Genomic DNA, 18,365 nt, shown 5'->3' on the forward strand with positions numbered 1-18,365 from the left:
AGGCCTTGAAGGGCTTTCCACTGTAGTTTCCTTTTCAAGTAAACCATTCACCTTCATTTTCCTTCCTTACATAAAAGACAACACCCAGACTAGCAGAAACAGATCAGACTAGTTCAGCATGGACCTTAATTAGAACTATGGAGGTCACAATATACTTACTACGCTAATCTCATGCAAATACAGGTAATACATTTCCAGTTGAGAAAGATTCTGAAAAAGGAATAATAAGCTAATTACTTGAAAGCAACAAAGAGAAAATTGCCTGCTGTTAAAACACAGGCAGAATTTTTGATGCTTGAGCATACAGTAGGGAAAGGATTGCAATGATTTCATGACTATATATTCAGTGTAAATAGTCAAAGAGTTGTAAAAGGTGATTTACAGTATTAATTGAGGTGCCTACCTCTCCTTCTTTGGCTATATAAGAAACGTAAGTGAATTGCCTCTCAGATATACAGCGTGAGGAGCCCCTCTGGAACTTCTTAGTGGGAAACCCTGAACAGAGAAGCATGTTGTAGTTGGCTCATGAGTCATCAGAATATCATTCTCTCCCTCATATCAGTACCTAGCATCACAGAAGGTAGCAGCAACCTCCCTTTGCACAGTAACTCTGTGGCTTCAGCTACTGATCAGGAAGTTTAAGACCTAGGACTCACAACAGCTCCTAAGCCACCAGACTGCAGGATTGCAAAATGCTTTTTATCACTCTCACCACAACTAGGCCTTGTGCAGAAAGGAATGTAAGATTCACAGCATCAACAGCTAAAGTTTATGGAAGCTTTGATTCTGTAACCCAGTAATAAATGGACTCCCCTAGCACAGGGCAACCATAGGTTCTGCTTCCATTGTCTGTTACATATTTAATTTAATGATGTTTAGGTGGATACTGCACAAAGAGTTCCTAAAGCAGAAATTCATTCTGTTCTAAAATAATTTTTATAGTTGCTGATGAAAAACACTGTTCAGCTCCCCTAGTCTGAAAGTGGCATGTTACTCTACAAGTTCCAAGCTCCTGTAGTAATCTTCACATCATAAATGGGAAACATTCTACCTCATAGGGGACATATCTGAACCAACAGAATTTCTGAAGGCCTGTTCAGATGAGCTAATAGCAATGATATGGTAAGCACAACATTCTTAACATATGAAAGGAAAAAAAATGTAATAATAGTAATAATAGTAATACATTTTTTTATTAGTTCAAGTTATATATTTGAAAAACAGACGTATTTTTTAGAATGCAAGCCCACATTAGTTCTGAAACCAAAGCTTTTTACCTATCACAGAGGGGCACTTCTGCACGCCTGTCATGCAAAACTTACTGGGAAAAAAAATATATATATATATATAAAAAAATAAAAATAAAATAAAAGTCTCCTCTTTCTCAGTACAGCTTATTAGAAAAAAAAAAAAAAAAAAGACATCACACAGTTAAGATACCATGCATAAACAACCAATGAACTTAAAATAAAATCATATAGTACTTTAACATTTAAAAATAGAAAAGCTGAATCAGACTCAGCTTCCAACTTTCCTCCACTGCCATTCTCTGTTACTGACTCACTCCCTTCCTTTCATTGTATTGTTGAGTCCTTGGGTTTTTCTCAAGTAATATATCTTCCCCAAACTGGCTTCCTCTAGAGCCAATTTAATGTATCTCAGTAATGTCTCCTTCTTATTCTTAGAATACACTGTGATACATTGCACCTTAGCTTTAAGAAAGTTTTTCTGGATTTCAAATTTTTTTTCTCATTTTTGACTTACGCTTCTATTACTGTCCGTTGTTTTTTCATCTTGGATAATACTTATTCCATGCCACCAGTGGAAAGGTAGAAATAATGAAAGCTCCTTGATGACTGTTAGATCTATTTCACGTAAAAGATAACAATTTTGCTTGAACAAATGTAAGTTTTCCTTACAAGGTTTCCAAACCAATCTTAATCTGATAGCATTTCATGCTGTAAAGTCTGCATTTCTTGCCATGAGTTTTGCTCCAGGCAATCTGGTATTATGGTAAAATGATTGTGACCTGTCACAGGACCAGGAGGAGGCTAATGTGTTCGTTGTGTATAAGCCAAAAAGTTCAAAAAACACCAACTATCTCAAAATGCAAATATCTGGATTGTTTTTCATGCCAAAACTGTGATGGACATTGAGAATGAGATCAAGCTGAAATTCACTGAAATGAACAGAAGTTATTTCCAACACATTGGATTGGAGTCTGGAAGAAGTAATTGCTGTTTATTTGTGCCTAGCTTGGAATATTACTTTTTATCAGATAGTTGCAATCTCTTTTAGTTGCATGTAGCCTTGGTATTCATTGATATTTGCTCCTTTAACAGATTTCTCTGATCCTCAGAGATTGTTGCCAGGAAAAGTAATCATCTGATTTCAGGCTTTTGAAAAGCTGAATAGCCTGCATTTTTGATACATCTTCCTTCTTGCTACTGTTGGATTCATCATCAGACAGAGGTTTCCTGGGTGCTGTCCTGGCTTTATCAGGTTTCTTGACTTGGGGGTCTTCCTGGCTCACAGGCACCTTCTCACTGGATTTCAGGCTGTGGAAGCAATAGTCACCAACCTGGCAAAGGAAAACTGGCTCAGTGCTGTCAGGGTTTAACACCACCAAATTACCCTCTGACAAAGGCAGCTCATTAGGAAGAGTGCTTCCCTTCTGTGGGACAGGCAAATAAATCTTTGTGGGTTCTGAAGGTCCATGGAGACCTGAAGGGACAACAAGGTAGTCCCCAAATGCATTCAGGTGAGATTCAGGAAAAAAGACTGGGGCTTGACCTGAAACTGGGACCGTGACACCAGATTTCCCAGGAGCAAACTCATGGCAAGAGTGGTCACTGGGGAGCTGGGGCTCCTGCGGGTCACAAGGCAACTCCCCAGCAGTGACAAGTGGTAGATGTGTGGAGTCACAGGCTGATGGCAGTAAGAGGCTGTCTGTGGCAATATACTCTGAGGGGCACTGCTGAAGGGACATGACACAGCCAAGAGCCTTTGGAGGTTTCTGCTCTTCTGGTTTCACATTTGTGCCTTGCCCACTGGCTGGGGGGAGTGTTGAGACTTCTTTCTCATCATTGAGGTGCTGCATTGTTTCCTTCTGGTCTGGGAGCAAGAAAGGCTGCTGAGGACCTGCTCCTGGCTGCTCTTGTCTTTGCGGAGCCTGGGGACAGACTTCATTTGGGAGGGTCACATACTGCAGGGACACTGATTTCTCTTGGTTTCCCACTGGATTCAGGGTCACATCCAGGAGCTTATGCATCTCTGGCTGGGAGGACATCACTGGGCTGTACAAGTATGGACCGTTGAAAGCAAAGGAAGCAATTGCTGTCTGGGAAGCAGTACTTGCATCAGCACTGTTTATCCTTGAAACAGAAAAGGAACGACCAGCAGTCTGACTTAGGCAGACAACTGGGGCACGCTCTGTCACATTTAAATCATGGTATGGGTTCTGTACGTCCAGTGTAGTAGGTGAAATTTCTGTCTTTCCAGCCTGCCCTTCAGGGGACTCTGCCGAAGTCTTCATCTGCCTGAATGGGGAACAGTTAAAAGTTTCTCATGACAGATATTCTTGTGGTAAACGTTAAATATAAACACAAGCTTAGTCAAAATTTTAAGTAGCTACACATATGGTTAGAAGAATCTTTCTTGGTTGACTTGGTTTCTATCTTGACTAAACCAGATAGCAAAAAAATCGTATCCCAAGCTCAAAAGCAACTGGAACAGGCTTTTTGGTGACAGAACGCTTAATTATATCCTCCCATAAATTAGGGAGCTCTTTGAGAGTCTCATTCACAGTGTCACTATAATGTGCTGTTCATTCACCTGTCCACAACTTGAAGGAAGCTAGGCTGATCCATCTTCTCTGCAAGGTTGTATTTGAAGTCCAGCTGGCTATTTGTCAGCCAATTTCCTAGATGCACTTTCTGAAAAAAGAAGTATACATGAGGAATAAGAAGTGTCTCACCAGCAGCCGAGTCAAGAAATATGGAGTTCTCAAGGACAACGAAAACAAGTAGCAGAGCCTAGAGCATCTGGCAAGATGCTGTAGTATGACTAGAAGGTGCTTTCTGTTTTCCAGAAGAATGTTGCTTAAAACCCACTTTGAAGGCCTTACCACTGACCTAACTTTACATAGCTTAGGGGTATGAAGCTGTTCTCTTAAAGAACTCATAGAATGTTGCAGGTTCTCTCCACAATAAACATCAAAGCTATGGCTTTTTGTAGTGTCTGCACTACAACATCATATGTGACACTCTGGGCAATATTTCACCTATAGGGGTTTAGTGTCTGTCATCTGTACTAGCTGACCAGAGAAATAGAATAATTGAGATGTTTCCAAAACTTAGAATAAGGTGATTCAGTGTTGGGAAGAAAATTTTCAAAACTGTGAAACTAAGGCAGTGAGTGTTTGTGGATCAATAAACAGGTAAGGGATAGAAAACAAAACTATTAAGGTGCTTCTCAGAGTGGGGAAAAAATCCATTTTTACTGAAATATCAGGCAAAAGAAATTAACATGAAGCTTTAGTATAAACATATCAATTTTATCTGGATATATAAAAAGCATACACAGGAGTATCCATGTCTATTTTTTTCCTATCTATTTAAAAATGATATGTTGAACCATTACAATGCAATGATGTGTTAGACCATTGCAATGTCTAATTCCATTTCATAGCAAAATAACAAATGTGCAATGTTTAACCAACAGATGTCTACTACTACAAATGTATGATTACACATGTTAAATAGGGTCTGAACTTCTAAAAATAATGAAGAGACTAATCAAAGTATTTGTTCATTGTAGGTGAGAAGAAAAAGAAGAGCTCTTAAGATTACTGAGAGTCATGAATAAAAGAGAGAAATAGTGAACTTTAAAAAGTACAGGTCCCTCTTACCTCCAAGTAGCTCTGGATCAGCAGACTCTTGCTGGGGTTCGGAATCTTTTCCTCCCACAGTTTCTTCCGCCTACAAGAACAACAACACAGATTTTCTCAATGTGACTGCAAGGGGAAGAAACTGTGCCCCGTACAGCATGCTGCTCTGCTCAGCAAGGCACCACCAAGGCCCTGTGTATTGGGTTTGCATGGCAAGGTTTTGGCAGTGGGGGCTGCAGGGCTGGCCTCTGTGAGCAGAGTCCATCAGCTGCCCCTTGTTAGATAAGGGCCAGTTTCAGATGGCTCCAAAGGGACTCACCAATGGCCAGAGCCAAGCAAATAAGCAATGTTGTCTGAATTTCTGTGAGAGTAGATTTAAGAAGGGGAACAAAAACTGCTGTGCAACAGCAGCTGGGAGAGTGGGGAGTGAGAACTAGCCCTGCAGTCCCCAAGGTCAGAGAGGAAGGAGGGCAGGAGGTGCTCCAGGCAGGGAACAGAAGTTCCCCTGCGGCCTGTGGAGAGGCCCCTGGTGGAGCAGGCTGTCCCCCTGCAGCCCATGGGTCCCACATGGAGCAGATCTCCACGCTGCAGCCCGTGGAGGAGCCCCCGGTGGAGCAGGTGGATGTGGCCTGGAGGAGGCTGCGGCCCATGGAGAGCCCCCGCAGGAGCAGGCCCCGGGCCGGAGCTGCAGCCCGTGGAGAGGAGCCCACGCAGGAGGGTCTGGGGGGAGCTGCCACCCATGGGGGACCTGTGCTGGAGCAGTTTGCTCCTGGGGGATGGACCCCGTGGTACGGAGCCATGTGGGAGCAGTTCTTGAAGAGCTGCTGCCTGTGGGCAGCCCCCACAGACTCAGTTCGGGAAGGACGGCATCCCGTGGGGGGACCCCATGGGGAGCAGGGGCAGAGAGGGTCCATGAAGGAGCGGTGGAGATGAAGTGTCACGGACTGACCACAGCCCCCATTCCCTGTTCCCCTGCAGCACTCAGAGGGAGGAGATGAAAAAGGGTGAATGGGGGGGAAGGTGGTTTTAGTTATTTTTTTTTTTTTTAGTTTCTCACTGCTCTGGTTCTTAGCAATAGGTAATAAATTTCATTAATCTCGTTGTGCTGAGTCTGTTTTGCTCGTGACGACAATTGTTGAGTGATCTCCCTGTCCTTATCTCAGCCCTTGAGACGTTTTCATCATATTTTCTCCCCCTTACCCTTTGAGGAGGGGGAGTGAGAGAGTGGTTGTGGTGGAGCTCAGCTGCCCAGCTGGGTAAAACTGCCATACTCTGGCAGGCCACCACCCAGCTCTCACCTGCACACAGACACCAGGCTGCCCATTGCACACCAAGCCTCACCTCCACACAAACCATTCTCATGTTGCACAAGCAGTGCTTCACAACCTTATTCCACTCACATGGCCAACACGCTGCTAAATCTCCTCCTCACAATGCAAACCTACCTGAGGAAATACTTATAGCTGTAAGAAGCAATTATTAGCAAAGTGATGATGAGAACTGGCAGCATCACTGGTAGAAGCACTGGTGACAGAACTGAAAGAGAGAAAAGAGAAATAAGGAGCCACCAACAGATGGGCTGCTTCCCATAGCAGGTTTTGCATTTTGGTCAATCTCCACACAAACACATCAGAGAAATGCAAGTGGCACAGCACAGGATGCAAACAGGCCTTCTAACTGTTGGGATCCCCTCCCAGGTGGGAGAGACCAAACATGGCCTGAACACCTTACCGATGACCAAAGGAGTTCATTGTTTCCTTATTGATTCTATTTTATTTGTTACTGACATCCGAGAAAACAATTTATTCTAATAAAAAGCTGGTTAGGTACCTTACTGCACCATGAACACTAGACTAGATGTCTGTCTTCAGACATCTTAGGTCTGCCTTACCGTGTACAGTGCTGGAGAGATGGGAGTCTCAGAAATTCTCCTGAGCTTCCTCTGCTAATAGCTATAGCTGAACATCAACAAGACACCAATTTCTTCATGAGTTGCAGAATTTGCCCCAGCTACTTTCTTACTACTTCTAGCTTCATCAGGACAAATTATTTAAGATCATATAACTTGGGCACAAGACCATTCTGATAGCAGACATTCTGCTTTTAAGTTGAGAAACTACAAAAAATATGTTAAGGTCTGTATCTCCAGTACACTCTCCTAGGTGTTTTGCACAACCCCATATTCACTGTGTAAATAGAAAAGACTGATGATTTTTATTCCTCTGTCTTCTTGCAATTGCAGGCTCTTCAGTCCCTGATAGCAGAATGGACTATTGGAATCAAGAAACAAGGATGATCTTTTGGGCAGGACCTTTGCTTGATTCTCCGTCTGGAAAACTTTACAGCTGGCTCTATTGGTCTTGTGAAGAGAAATAGGAAAGATGATTACAAAGTCAATTCTTCTCACTGTGTTCATTAGCATTACTGCTGTTCTGTAAGGCTGCACACAGGAAAGCTATTCTGTTTAGCAAGCATACCTATTTCATGGCTGGGTCTAACTTCAACATCCACTGAGAGAATCATATATTTCTATAGAGACATTTCATCCACTAAGAGTCTACAAAACCTTACAAAATCAGCCCATATGAAAAGTACCATTCTCAGTTTCCCAGCTGAACTCCTCACTCCATTCACTCCAACTGCTCTGGTAGTCTAGACTATTCACCATTGCACGCATTTTTCCCGTATATTTTGTAGATGGTGACAGCATCTGCAGGGTGAAGATGAAGGGAGGTTCATCATTGCTGATATTTAATATCTGTGGGGCCTGAGGAGAAGAAAGAAACACAAATGACAGAGGTGAGAGGAATTGTCATTCCCATTTTACCCACCAAGGAGGAATCCAGGACTACTGCACTTCCTGAGACTTACCTCATCATACTGGTTATGTTTCCAGTACTGGACTTGGTATTTCTGTTTTATGAAGTTGTACTGAAAAGTGTGTTTTATCCACCTTAGTTCATACTCTTGGTTCCCTGTCGCTTTCACAGACACATTTGCAGGTGGTAGGACCTTAACTATAACACAAAGGAGATCTCAGAATACAAATCAATATCCAGATCCTGCACTCCCTTTCACCACTGTGAGTAGTATGCAGAGACAGAAAACCAGGTTGTGTTGTGGAATGCAATAAGTCTCAGATTTCTAACACTTCTTAATTCCCCATATTATCATTTTCTAGTCAAATATCATAAACCAGTGCATCCATTAAATAACGGAAAACCAATTCCATTAATGCTGACAGTAATTTCAAAATGGAGAAAAGCAGTGAAATGATATTTCAAAAGTCCATACTCATCCACCAGGTTCCCAGAGATTTTCAGCTCTCTTGGAGCTGCTAACTGGTATCTTCAAACACTGCAGGAGCTCTCCCCAGTTCTGGTCTCTAAAGAACAGCACCGGTAACTCCAGATGCATGCATGCAGAGATGATCACCTGGCACGCCTCACTCAGCAGAGCAGCCCTACCCCATCCAGTGCTCCAGGGGACACTGCAGCCCAGGAGCTCCAGCAGCTTCTTGCAAAATCACACAGTGACACTTCCACAAAACACCTCCCACTACAGCTCCCTGTCACCTGGGACAATGGCAAAGGTCAATGACATTCTGATTGCAGGGAACTCTGTGGTGACGATTGCTCACTGAAGAGCTCTGGGTCACCACCTGAATTTCTGCCCAGCAGTTTCCACTACTGCCACCATCCTGAGAGCAGCAAGTGACCCCTGAGAAACTGCACACCTGCAAGCCACCTTGTCCAGACCTTCTCTTCACCAGCTCAGCTCTTCTTCTTCCCACCCACTTTTCCTCACCACCACTTGCCCCCACAGCCACCCCTCCCAGAAAACTCCCAGCAGAAGTGAGACACAACACAGCAGCTCACTGTTCTTGTAGGCTTCAATCTGTTTCTCCTCCGTCTTGGTCCGGACAGACACGTGGTACTGGCTCTGACTGCTGATGTTGCTAACAGGGATCGCACAGCTCTGCACCACATAGGGAATGTGGGGCAAAGCCTTCTCGTACACAGGAGAGCACTCCTCTTCCCTGGGGGGAGAAAGGAGGCTGTGCTGAGATCAGTGGGAATGGGACAGAGCAGAAGCTCAATGGGAGAGGCATGGGCACTCTGCCATTGGCAGATCACATACGTGGATGCTGGAGTGGCCCTGAAGAACAAGCCAAAGATGACAGAGGTGGTGATCACCTTCTTCACTTCCCAGCTGCACGTCAGAAGATTTGCACCATTGAAAAGGCAGCGAAGATTCCTGGGCTGAATGTGTTCCCGGCCTATACAGAAGATCAGAGCAAGCTAAGTGACAGGGAAAGTGCAGTGATAGCCTTTGTCTGGGTCTGTGTGAACAAGGTCTGTCCAATGGGATGGAAATACCAAACACTCTAGAAGAGGCAAGATGGAGACTTGCTCTCATTTCTTTTTCAAACTTCTCCATATCCCAAAACACCATTAGTCCCCATAGAGAGCACTAGGCCCATGGAGGGGCACAGCCATTCCATTATCGCTAGGCAGATCCCATTGAAACAAATTTTGAGGCTTCCTGAAAGAAAGCAATGACTAGAAGGGGCCACCCCTGTGACTTCTGGTGCCATTCCTATTCCTTGTAAGTAAGATTAAACAAAGAACAGTCACAGAATGACAGAATACCACAAGTTTGAAGGGACCCACAAGGATCACAAGGCCCAACAAAAAAAATCTCCATTGCTGCGTACATGAATCATTTCACTGTTGCCAAGCTAAGTTGAAGTGAACAAGTTATATGGACTGTAATGGGGAAAAAGATAAAAAAAAAGTACCATCCGCATCCTTCTCAGCAGATGCCTCAGTTCTCCTGGGCTCATACGCTCTGCCAGCATCGTGCCAAAACACATTCCCCAGCCCTGGCTTCTCCGCCAGCCCTCCCACCACTGCACAGCCCCACTCTGACCCTCGCTACCTTCAGGGGTCTCCCAGGACACATCCGTGCTCCACTCGCTGAACGGCCCAGAGAAGCCTCTGGCCTGCTCCGCTCTGGCTCGCACACGGGCAACGTATCGGCTCCCTGGCATGAGGTGGCTGAGATGGCAACGTGTGGTGTTGGAGAGCAAGCGCGACACAGCCTTCTGTTAGCAAGAAGGACAAATGGGGAACAGAGAAGAGGTGGAGGGAAGGCAGGGAAGGAGCAAGGAGGTGACTGTCAGGACGCACGTCCAAGCAGTCCCGTGCATGTGATGGTGATGCACATGCTGCCACGTAGTGCTCCTGGCTCCCACTGCACAGGGGTTCTGCCTGCATGCTGCCATCATGACATTGGAAGGGCAAGGCACAGGCATGGCCAGCTGCAGCCCAGCCCAGCAGATGGACCAGCTCCTGCAGCTTGCAGAGCTTTAGCTGGCTCCAGCACCAGCTACACAAGGGTCACAGCACTGCCCAGCTCAGAACTGTGTAATCTGCCCAAGACACTTGTGGTTTCAGTTGTATTTTACCTTTCTCCCACATGAGCCCTCCCATGGACTACATATGAAACGTGCTTTAATTTCATTTGGGAGGGGTTCAGGGCAAAATAAATTCCAACTCATTTGCACAGCTTTTACCACAAGCCCTCAACCACCCCAAAGGGTGCCACCCAAGTCAGGGCAGCCCAGCTCATCTACTCTTACCTCCCAGGACTCCCACTCCCGCTTGTAAGTGACTTCATACTCCAGTGCATTGCCCAGCCCTTGGCTTCCTTCAGCTGCTGTCCAGGTCAGCAAGAAGTCTCCTGAACTCTCTCTGACTGAAAGGTTTTGCGGTGGAAGGGGCTGAACTAGAAGGTGAAGGTGAAACATGTGAATTGAGACAGGGACATGAAGGGAGGAAGAAAACATCTAATTAAGCTTCCCCATTTCCACGGTATCTTATCGTATTTTACAGCAAGTCGTTGCCTGTTGAGAGCTCCTTCCATGTCTGGTCGCTCCCAGAATCTTGTCCTTTCCCCTCCCTGCCACTTCCTCTCAATGTAGAACTATTTGGCCATTTTCACAATCAAATTGCAATTCTCTCCCTGACTGATCTGCAAAAACATTCTCAAAGATCTCAAATATTCAATTGAAAGTAGAACTTGGCATTAATTCCTTACCATTTTGGAAAAGATGAACATTTAGTTGTGTTTCAAGAATCTTGTTAGGTTTGAAGCTGTAAATATCCCTTATACCTATTCCAAAATATCCCACATTTTTCCGACAAACCCAGAGGATGTAGGGGTCTGAAGTCTCAGGTAAGGCACTTTCTGTTTCACGTTTGCAAAGCATCTCCTTGCTCTCTCTGTGTAAAGAGGAAGTGATCTATAAAGATCTGATTTGGAAACATTGTTCATGCAAAATTAAATGTCTGAAACCAATTCCATCCCATTCTGTTGTTCTAATTTACTTAGACTCTTATATCCTCATTATCACTGTGTCTATTATTCTTGTTTTGCACCAATTAATATGGATAACATTTTTAACACCAGGATTTTTCTCAAATGCCTTCGCATTTCAAAATATACAGTGAAATCTTATATTTTGGTACGGGTCTACCTTTGTGGGTTTTTTAGCCTAACTCTTAATAATCTCGTATTTCTATGTGAGAAATAATATGATGAAAAGCAATATCATGAAAATGTATCTTTTACGTAGAGTGAAATGTAATAAAGTTTCCAAAGATCCTTAGTTTCTTGAAGAAATTCATTTTGCAGTCCCGGAAAGACACACAATTTTTTTCTACAACCAAAATGTACTTCTATATCCTGTTCTGTTCTGTCAAGGGACCTTATGCATTTGTTACAGATTTCATCCCAAATATTAGGTGTCAATTTAGATAGCCTTTTGTCAGGCCAAGGAGTGTCATAAAGATTAAAAACAATACTTCAAACTAGTCAGAAGAGGATAAGCTTTGTGTGCTTGCAGTAAGCTGAGCTGCTGGAGAGATATGTTGCTTCTCTTCATACCCTCTGGAATTTTGCTTGAGCCTATGGCTTCATGTGCAGTATATTATATTGTTCCCATTCAGATGAGAAATATTGTGTATTACTGAGCTCAAATACTGTCTTGAAGGATAGGATGGAATCTCCTAGCCAACCATATGCCAGCAAGGATTATCCAGCAGTACTGATATCTTGAAAAGTTGGGTATTGGTGAGGAAACTAGGGATATTCCTGAAGTATGGATGGGATCAACCATACATGTCTGTGCCCTTAAACAAGAGAGTCAGCCCAAGGGATGTGAAGCCTTGACTATATTTCTATCTGCTCATCAGCACCAGCTTATAGTTTGGGATTTAGTCAATTACAGTTCATCTATGAACTGACCACGTTTAATCATTGGCCATTTTGATTTCAGTGTCCACTATTAATAGCTGCTTATCTGATTAGTTCAGTCATGTTTCCTGTATGATCCACACAAAACATTCTATCATATAAGCATTACAGAGCATTTTCCAAAGGTACAAGAATGTTATATCATCTTTCCTTTTTTTTTTTTTTTTTTTTTTCAGAAATACTAGCTTCAAGGTCCTGTTCCAAAGCCTTCAACTGATTTCAGCTGCTTTTAGGTATATGAGTACTCTCTAACTTATAAAAAAATCAAGACTTCTTTCCTTTCCCTTTCCTTCCTGTATCCCCAGGTGCTAATTCATTTTTTTTTTCAGCTTTCCATCTTTATCTTCCTCTCTTTCTTGACTATTCCTCCCTCTCTGTCCTTTCTTATCCTCACAATTTATTGAGTCTGGTGATTCAGTTCCCTTTTCATAAGGAAACAGATGTAGTAGAAAGATACTGTTATAAACAGACCAGTATCTCTGGGAGGAAGATTGATAGCACAGACGAACTTATCAGTTTTTGCTGTCTCACAAACACTGTCTATTCAAGTTCTTCAGAACTGATCAAAAATATACTCAGTGATGCTCCTAAACAGGCAAAGCAACTGGGGAAATGTCTCCTTGCTACTTTCATGAACAACCCTCAAGCCCACTCTTGTTCTGAAACGACCTTCCCCACCCCATGAATAGCAACATACACACCCCATCATATTTGCTATCCATGTTCCACAACAAAATCATGGAGAAATAATTGAAAATACGATAAAAATTGCTCCCCTATCACAACCTAATAATTTCTTCTCTTTCTATAAGATACATCAATAGCAAGCACAACTTTTACTTCAACTCAATGACAGGAAGAGGTGAGACCACTTTCCAAAAATCAGACTGCCACCCCTGGGATTCCAAGTTGTGTCCAGGTTCTCACTGGGCTTTTATCCAGCACAGTACATTTCAGGTACTTACGTCTGAGTACTATCCCTTCGGTAAAGAGTCATACCAAGGAGGGCATGAGCCTCTATATGCTCTTTCCATTTGCACGTCACCTGTGAGCTGTAGTCATTGTAGCAGCTCAAGCTATTCATTGATACACTACCTGAGAAAGGAATCCAGGAAAAAAAAATAAATAAGTAAAAATTATTAAAAATAGAAATAGTGAGAGAAAGCAGGAAGAACCAGCAGTTCCACAGGAAGATCCAGTCTTTTGGATGTTGCTGTTGGTAGCCCACACACCCACACCCTGTTCCTGCCCACTTGTGTCTACTCTCATACTCTACCATCTGAACCACATACCCCTATGTCATGGTCTAGTCCTCCTTCCTATTCACTCATTAAGCAACAAACTTGTTCATATTTCACCTGTTCATATCTCCAGCCACAATATAGCCTGTATGTCTGCAGCCTGTCTGCATTTGAGCAAGACACCTGTTCTCCTACAGCACACAAGACAGTAGCAGAAGGAAGTAGAAAATAAGGAACAGTATCAGCTGAAAGGAGACAGATATAAAAAGAGAGGGAATAAAAGCAGAATAAAAGAAAATATAAATTGGAAACTCACCATTCATGACTTGGTCACTGAAGACCAAGGACAGATTCAGCAAAATGATGAAGATCTCTTTCATGTTCATACTGTCCTTTGCACATAAGTTTGATCCTAATTCAGGATATAAATGATTTAATTGCAAGCTCTCTTTTTCAGCTTATTATGGAACTTCTTGTTTTCATTTCATATAAAGAGAAGTAAAACTGAATTAGGGAACTTTAGTCATTACGCTATGTTGACGTGACATTCAGAAAGAACTCCTACAACACATTTATTGTGAAAAAAAAATCAGAAAGAACTTTATAAAGTCTTTACTTTAGGACAAAAACCCTGTCTTATTTTGTGAACCTGAAAAATGAGCAGAGAATTAAAAAGTAAATGTGCATTTCCAAGGAATTGCAGGGTTTCTTTCAGCTAAGAAACAGTCCTAATCTGTGAAAAGAACTCAGCCTTCAAATTCATTCATCCTTCTGCTCTTCATGCTTAGAGCCTTCCTAACAAACCCCAATGTTGCTCTGCTTTCTTACTTTCTTTAAAAATACATTTTCCAAGCACATAGCACATATAGGAGTTGAAATTCCATATTAATCCACTTTCAGGTTTCTCTTCAATCTGCTACTGTTTCAGCTACTCCCCAGACAAGCTGCAAATTGTACAAATACATCCAAATAAACTATTTTTCTTGTTTTGCCAATTGCCAAGATCCAGAGTAGATTGAGCAGTTCAAAGACCATGGACCATGTTCTTTCATACAGGAATTTGAGCACTTTTGGCTGTCTGCCATTGCTCTTTCAAAAGTATAATCAGCTCACAAAGCTGACACTTGTACTCAGGGAACGTGTAGTCTCTAGCTCTTTTCTACTTTAGGGGAGCGTGAGAAAGCTCCTTTTAAATTCTTACTGACTTTCAGATTCCCGAATGCTGCTTCTTGATACCAGAAACAGCTGGCTGAGCCCTTAAAGAATCATCACAGTTAAGAGACTCCTTAACCTCTTCCAAGTCTTTGAAGGAGAGCAGACCCTTCTATTTTGCTTTCCCCAGAAAGAAACATAGTTCCTTTACCTGGATCTGGAGCTGTCTGTTAGGCAGATGATAAAACTTGATGATTGAGTCTCCCTGTCCAGCTTTCCCCAACAGCATCAGAATATTCTGATGAAGAAATCAGCAAAAACATGCTTTGTTAGAATTGGAGACGGAAGCTATAAACAATTACAGGATTTTCCTGGCAAATAAATCTTCAAAATAAGTGTTATACCTTCTATACCTTCAAATGTCAGTTTTATAGAAGTAGACCACACCCTTTCAAGGAAAGGAGTTGCGTATGTAATTGCATAGTCTGTACTTCCTATTTTAACCCCCAAGGCACTTACCCAGGACTGTTTGACTGGGAAGAGAGGGGAAGGAAGTATGCCATTGGTAATCTGCATGTTAACAATTCGCTGATCATGGGGCTAGTGTATTTTCAGGGGGGAGACTACCTTTGTCTCTGTAATCTCCTAATTTGAGCAGTATTTTAAAACCCTTTAAGTTTTAACTGATTTCAACAATCAATACTTGATTATAATTTTATAGTACATAGAGGAAACAGAAGAAAACCGGTGAAAAGAATTGATCTGAATATCCATATCCAAAGCAGCTATACTGTTTTACAACCAGCTTCAAAGCTTAAACCAGTAGCCTTAAATTATAAGTTCTATATGAAAGTTAGGTAGCCCTAAGGGAAAGTCCTGCACCTGGGGATTAACAGCCTGAGGAACCAGTACATGCTGGGGGCCACTCAACTGGAAAGCAGCTCTGCAGAAAAGAAGCTGGTGATCCTGGTAAACACCAAGTTGAACATGACCCAGCAACATGCCCTTGCAGCTGAGGCTCATGGTACTCTTGGCTGCATTAGGCAAAATATCACCAGCAGGTTAAAAGAGGTGATCCTCAGCTCTGCTCAGCATTGTTGAAGCCACACCTGGTGTATGCATCCAGTTTTGGGCTCCCCAGAACAAGAGAGACTGCTACTAGAACTTCTCTAAAGCCCCATATTACTGACCAAAACCATAGTTAGCACAGTTAGCCTCTCACGAAAACTACATCAATATACAAGGGGAAAAAAAAATCATGAATAAGGAAAGCAGTTCTGGAGCAAGAAGGAGGATATGGGAGTACCTGATGAAACCATGTGTCATTGGGTCTATCAGGAGGTGTGCATATAAAGCCTGTAAACAAGGGGGTAAATATGTGAATTTACTGGATGAACAGGATTTACTTTTCATTACAGTATAAAGGCAGACAAGAATTCTCCTGCTCAGACTTTAAAAGGCTTGTAAGTTTATATTTATTCTTCCTCCACCTGTAGAAAATAGGTTCCTTTTTTCCCAGCAAACATTTTCCCTCCCTTTCCTTCCTCATCCAAACAGCTCCCCCATCTTACTTGCTAAGAGACTTGCTAAGTTGCTGGATCCATCAGAGGATCTAGCTGTCAGTGAAAATCTTCAGATGATAGTTGCTCTGTTGCACTCCAGGAACAGGTACCAGGCAACCCTGCACACCAGAAGCTTTGCATGCATATGTGCCAATTAGGCTTTGGACGTACAGTGAGGTCTCCTGCATATCACAGGATGCAAGATTACTAACATTATCACTGTATTTTTTTCATATTGTTATATGAATAGACGTATGATATGCATATCAATACATCATTCCATCTCCATCCTAAAACATATTGCTACAATGCTTTTAAAGTGGGAAGTTACATTTTATAACATTTAATTAAAATAATTTCCATTAAAACCTTCCATCATTGGAAAAAGGAACACAGCCTATGTCTCTCATGAGTATATGTTATCCAACTCTGAAATTTAATGTGTGGATTCTTCAGGTGGAACCTTTGTACCTGAAAAACAGATGTGTCCTGCAGCACGTCACAACTCTTTGGAGAAGGAGCATTTTCTTATTCAAGTCTGTACAGAATTGGTATACTGCTACAACTATGTGCTTAATGAAGTGTCAAGTCAGAAATGATTTATAGACCCTGGTATAGTAAATTATATGCTTATTTTTAAATATAAATTACTTCCATTATTACTAGCACAAATATATGCATGAATACAGGACTACGGATAATAGAAAATTAAAGATTATGTATAATAAATAAGTTTATGCATATATATTAGGAAGAATAATAAAAAGAAAGGAAAAAGGAAAGGAAAAAAGGAAAAAAAAGGGGGAGGGGATTAAGGGATAAGTCACCTTAAATACTTCTGTTGTCATTGAAAATTTTGTTACCTGACAGCATTACAGGTAAAATCTAAAAAAAGGAGAAAGCATGATTTTGACAGTTTTTGGAGGGGTAGGTTGATTATTCATATATGGTTAGGTAACTGTTTACCAGTACTTCCAGGTAACTACTGGTCTTACCTTTTGTCTGTAGAAATTATAAGAGCAGTTCAAGGTCAAACATTTCTTTTGGAAGCGCAATTTAATACCACAGAAACTAACAGATTAATCCAAAGCAAGATATCTGAAAACCCTTTTTAACTTACTATTTTTTACTGACTATATCTGTACAGGATGGTATCCTTTTACACCGTGACTGCATGGTGTTTTTAAAACAGTATTTTAGGTTTAATACAATTTACATAACATATACATCATTTATAATTCTAACAAACAAGCAGTGGTAAATTTGTTCAAGAAAAAAAAAATGTTTTAATTGTATGACCATTAAAGAAAAGGTGGAAAGAGGTTTTTTTTTTTTTTTCTTTCAGTAATGAAACCCTGCTTAGGAAAAGCTGAATAAGTAACATTTGAACTCTTCCAAATTCTCTCTTTCAAGGAAAATAAAGAAAAAGAAAAAAGAAAAAAAAAAAAAGCATGAATTATTTCACATACACCCCCCAAAAAAACTCTAATGAAAACTGATAAAATAAACACATACATGACTTTATTTGTTGAAGGATTCAACACAGTAATTTCTTGTTCATTCTGTTTTGGAATGAGGTGTTAGAAAGCAGAAGAAGAGACAGAGAATATATTACTATTTGGATAGGGATCACAGAAATTATCCCAAAATGTGGAAACAAAAAGACTATACAATTAAAAGAAGTCTGTAAGTAGCACTGCAAGTGTACTAGATTTGATTCACAGAATTCAAAATATTGGCCAGTGGAAAGAAGAAAGCAAAAGTGGGCTGTAATTTCTTCAACGAAATTTTTAAAAAGTTTTCTTGATGCCTCCAGAACAAACTCTGGCTGCCCAGTCAGACTCTCATGGGATAGAAATAATTACTGCATTCATTAGCAATGGCACACAAATATTCATACCAACAAGTGAAGAGAAAGTGATGGTGGTCTAGAGAAAAAACAAAACAAAACAAAACAAAACAAAAAAAGCTTATGAAGACATTCTAGGCAAGGAATTAGCTCTGGGAACAAGGATGGAGATTAGAGCAGGTCTTGGGGCTCAGGATGCTAAACCTCTATTGCAGGCTACCACTGACTTGCTTTGTGAACATGTCCAATGTTTTTACTTCTCTATCCCTCACTTTCTCTTGTCTTTATATAGATGTCTTTATTACAGAAGAGTGCTAAACAGACCAAGAAGCTAAGTACAGATTTTAGGCTGA

The 18,365-nt window shown here is 41.6% G+C and overlaps 1 protein-coding gene across 3 annotated transcripts; it reads right to left on the minus strand.

The window, feature by feature from the left end:
• Positions 1 to 2,132: 2,132 nt before the first annotated feature.
• On the minus strand, positions 2,133 to 15,094 carry LOC118174416 (cytokine receptor common subunit beta-like). 3 transcript variants are annotated; one of them, XM_035339751.1, is made up of 14 exons: positions 14,813 to 15,094; positions 13,766 to 13,861; positions 13,174 to 13,303; positions 10,991 to 11,175; positions 10,533 to 10,678; positions 9,830 to 9,995; positions 9,029 to 9,167; positions 8,767 to 8,927; positions 7,760 to 7,905; positions 7,484 to 7,655; positions 6,334 to 6,424; positions 4,910 to 4,979; positions 3,835 to 3,935; positions 2,133 to 3,539 (listed from the first exon to the last, which is right to left on the minus strand). In XM_035339751.1, the coding sequence occupies exons 2-14, from the start codon at positions 13,833 to 13,835 to the stop codon at positions 2,336 to 2,338; spliced, it is 2,781 nt and encodes a 926-aa protein (XP_035195642.1). In that variant the 5' UTR covers positions 13,836 to 13,861; positions 14,813 to 15,094; the 3' UTR covers positions 2,133 to 2,335. The 3 variants fall into 3 exon arrangements, with proteins under 3 accessions (XP_035195642.1, XP_035195625.1, XP_035195635.1); XM_035339734.1 differs by having other exon boundaries at positions 13,766 to 13,918; XM_035339744.1 differs by having other exon boundaries at positions 13,766 to 13,953.
• Positions 15,095 to 18,365: the final 3,271 nt, after the last annotated feature.

This window comes from Oxyura jamaicensis, chromosome 1 (assembly GCF_011077185.1).
Source record: "Oxyura jamaicensis isolate SHBP4307 breed ruddy duck chromosome 1, BPBGC_Ojam_1.0, whole genome shotgun sequence".
NCBI lineage: Eukaryota > Metazoa > Chordata > Aves > Anseriformes > Anatidae > Oxyura > Oxyura jamaicensis.

What these genes read in the sequence shown, in the direction of transcription:
- LOC118174416 (XM_035339751.1), bottom strand. Translation starts at nt 13,835, where the DNA reads ATGAACATGAAAGAGATCTTCATCATTTTGCTGAATCTGTCCTTGGTC. An exon ending in AACATAACCAGTATGATGAG is followed by an intron (nt 7,656 to 7,759) that starts GTAAGTCTCAGG and finishes TCTTCTCCTCAG; the next exon opens with GCCCCACAGATATTAAATAT. An exon ending in AGCTATAAGTATTTCCTCAG is followed by an intron (nt 4,980 to 6,333) that starts GTAGGTTTGCAT and finishes TTGTTCTTGTAG; the next exon opens with GCGGAAGAAACTGTGGGAGG.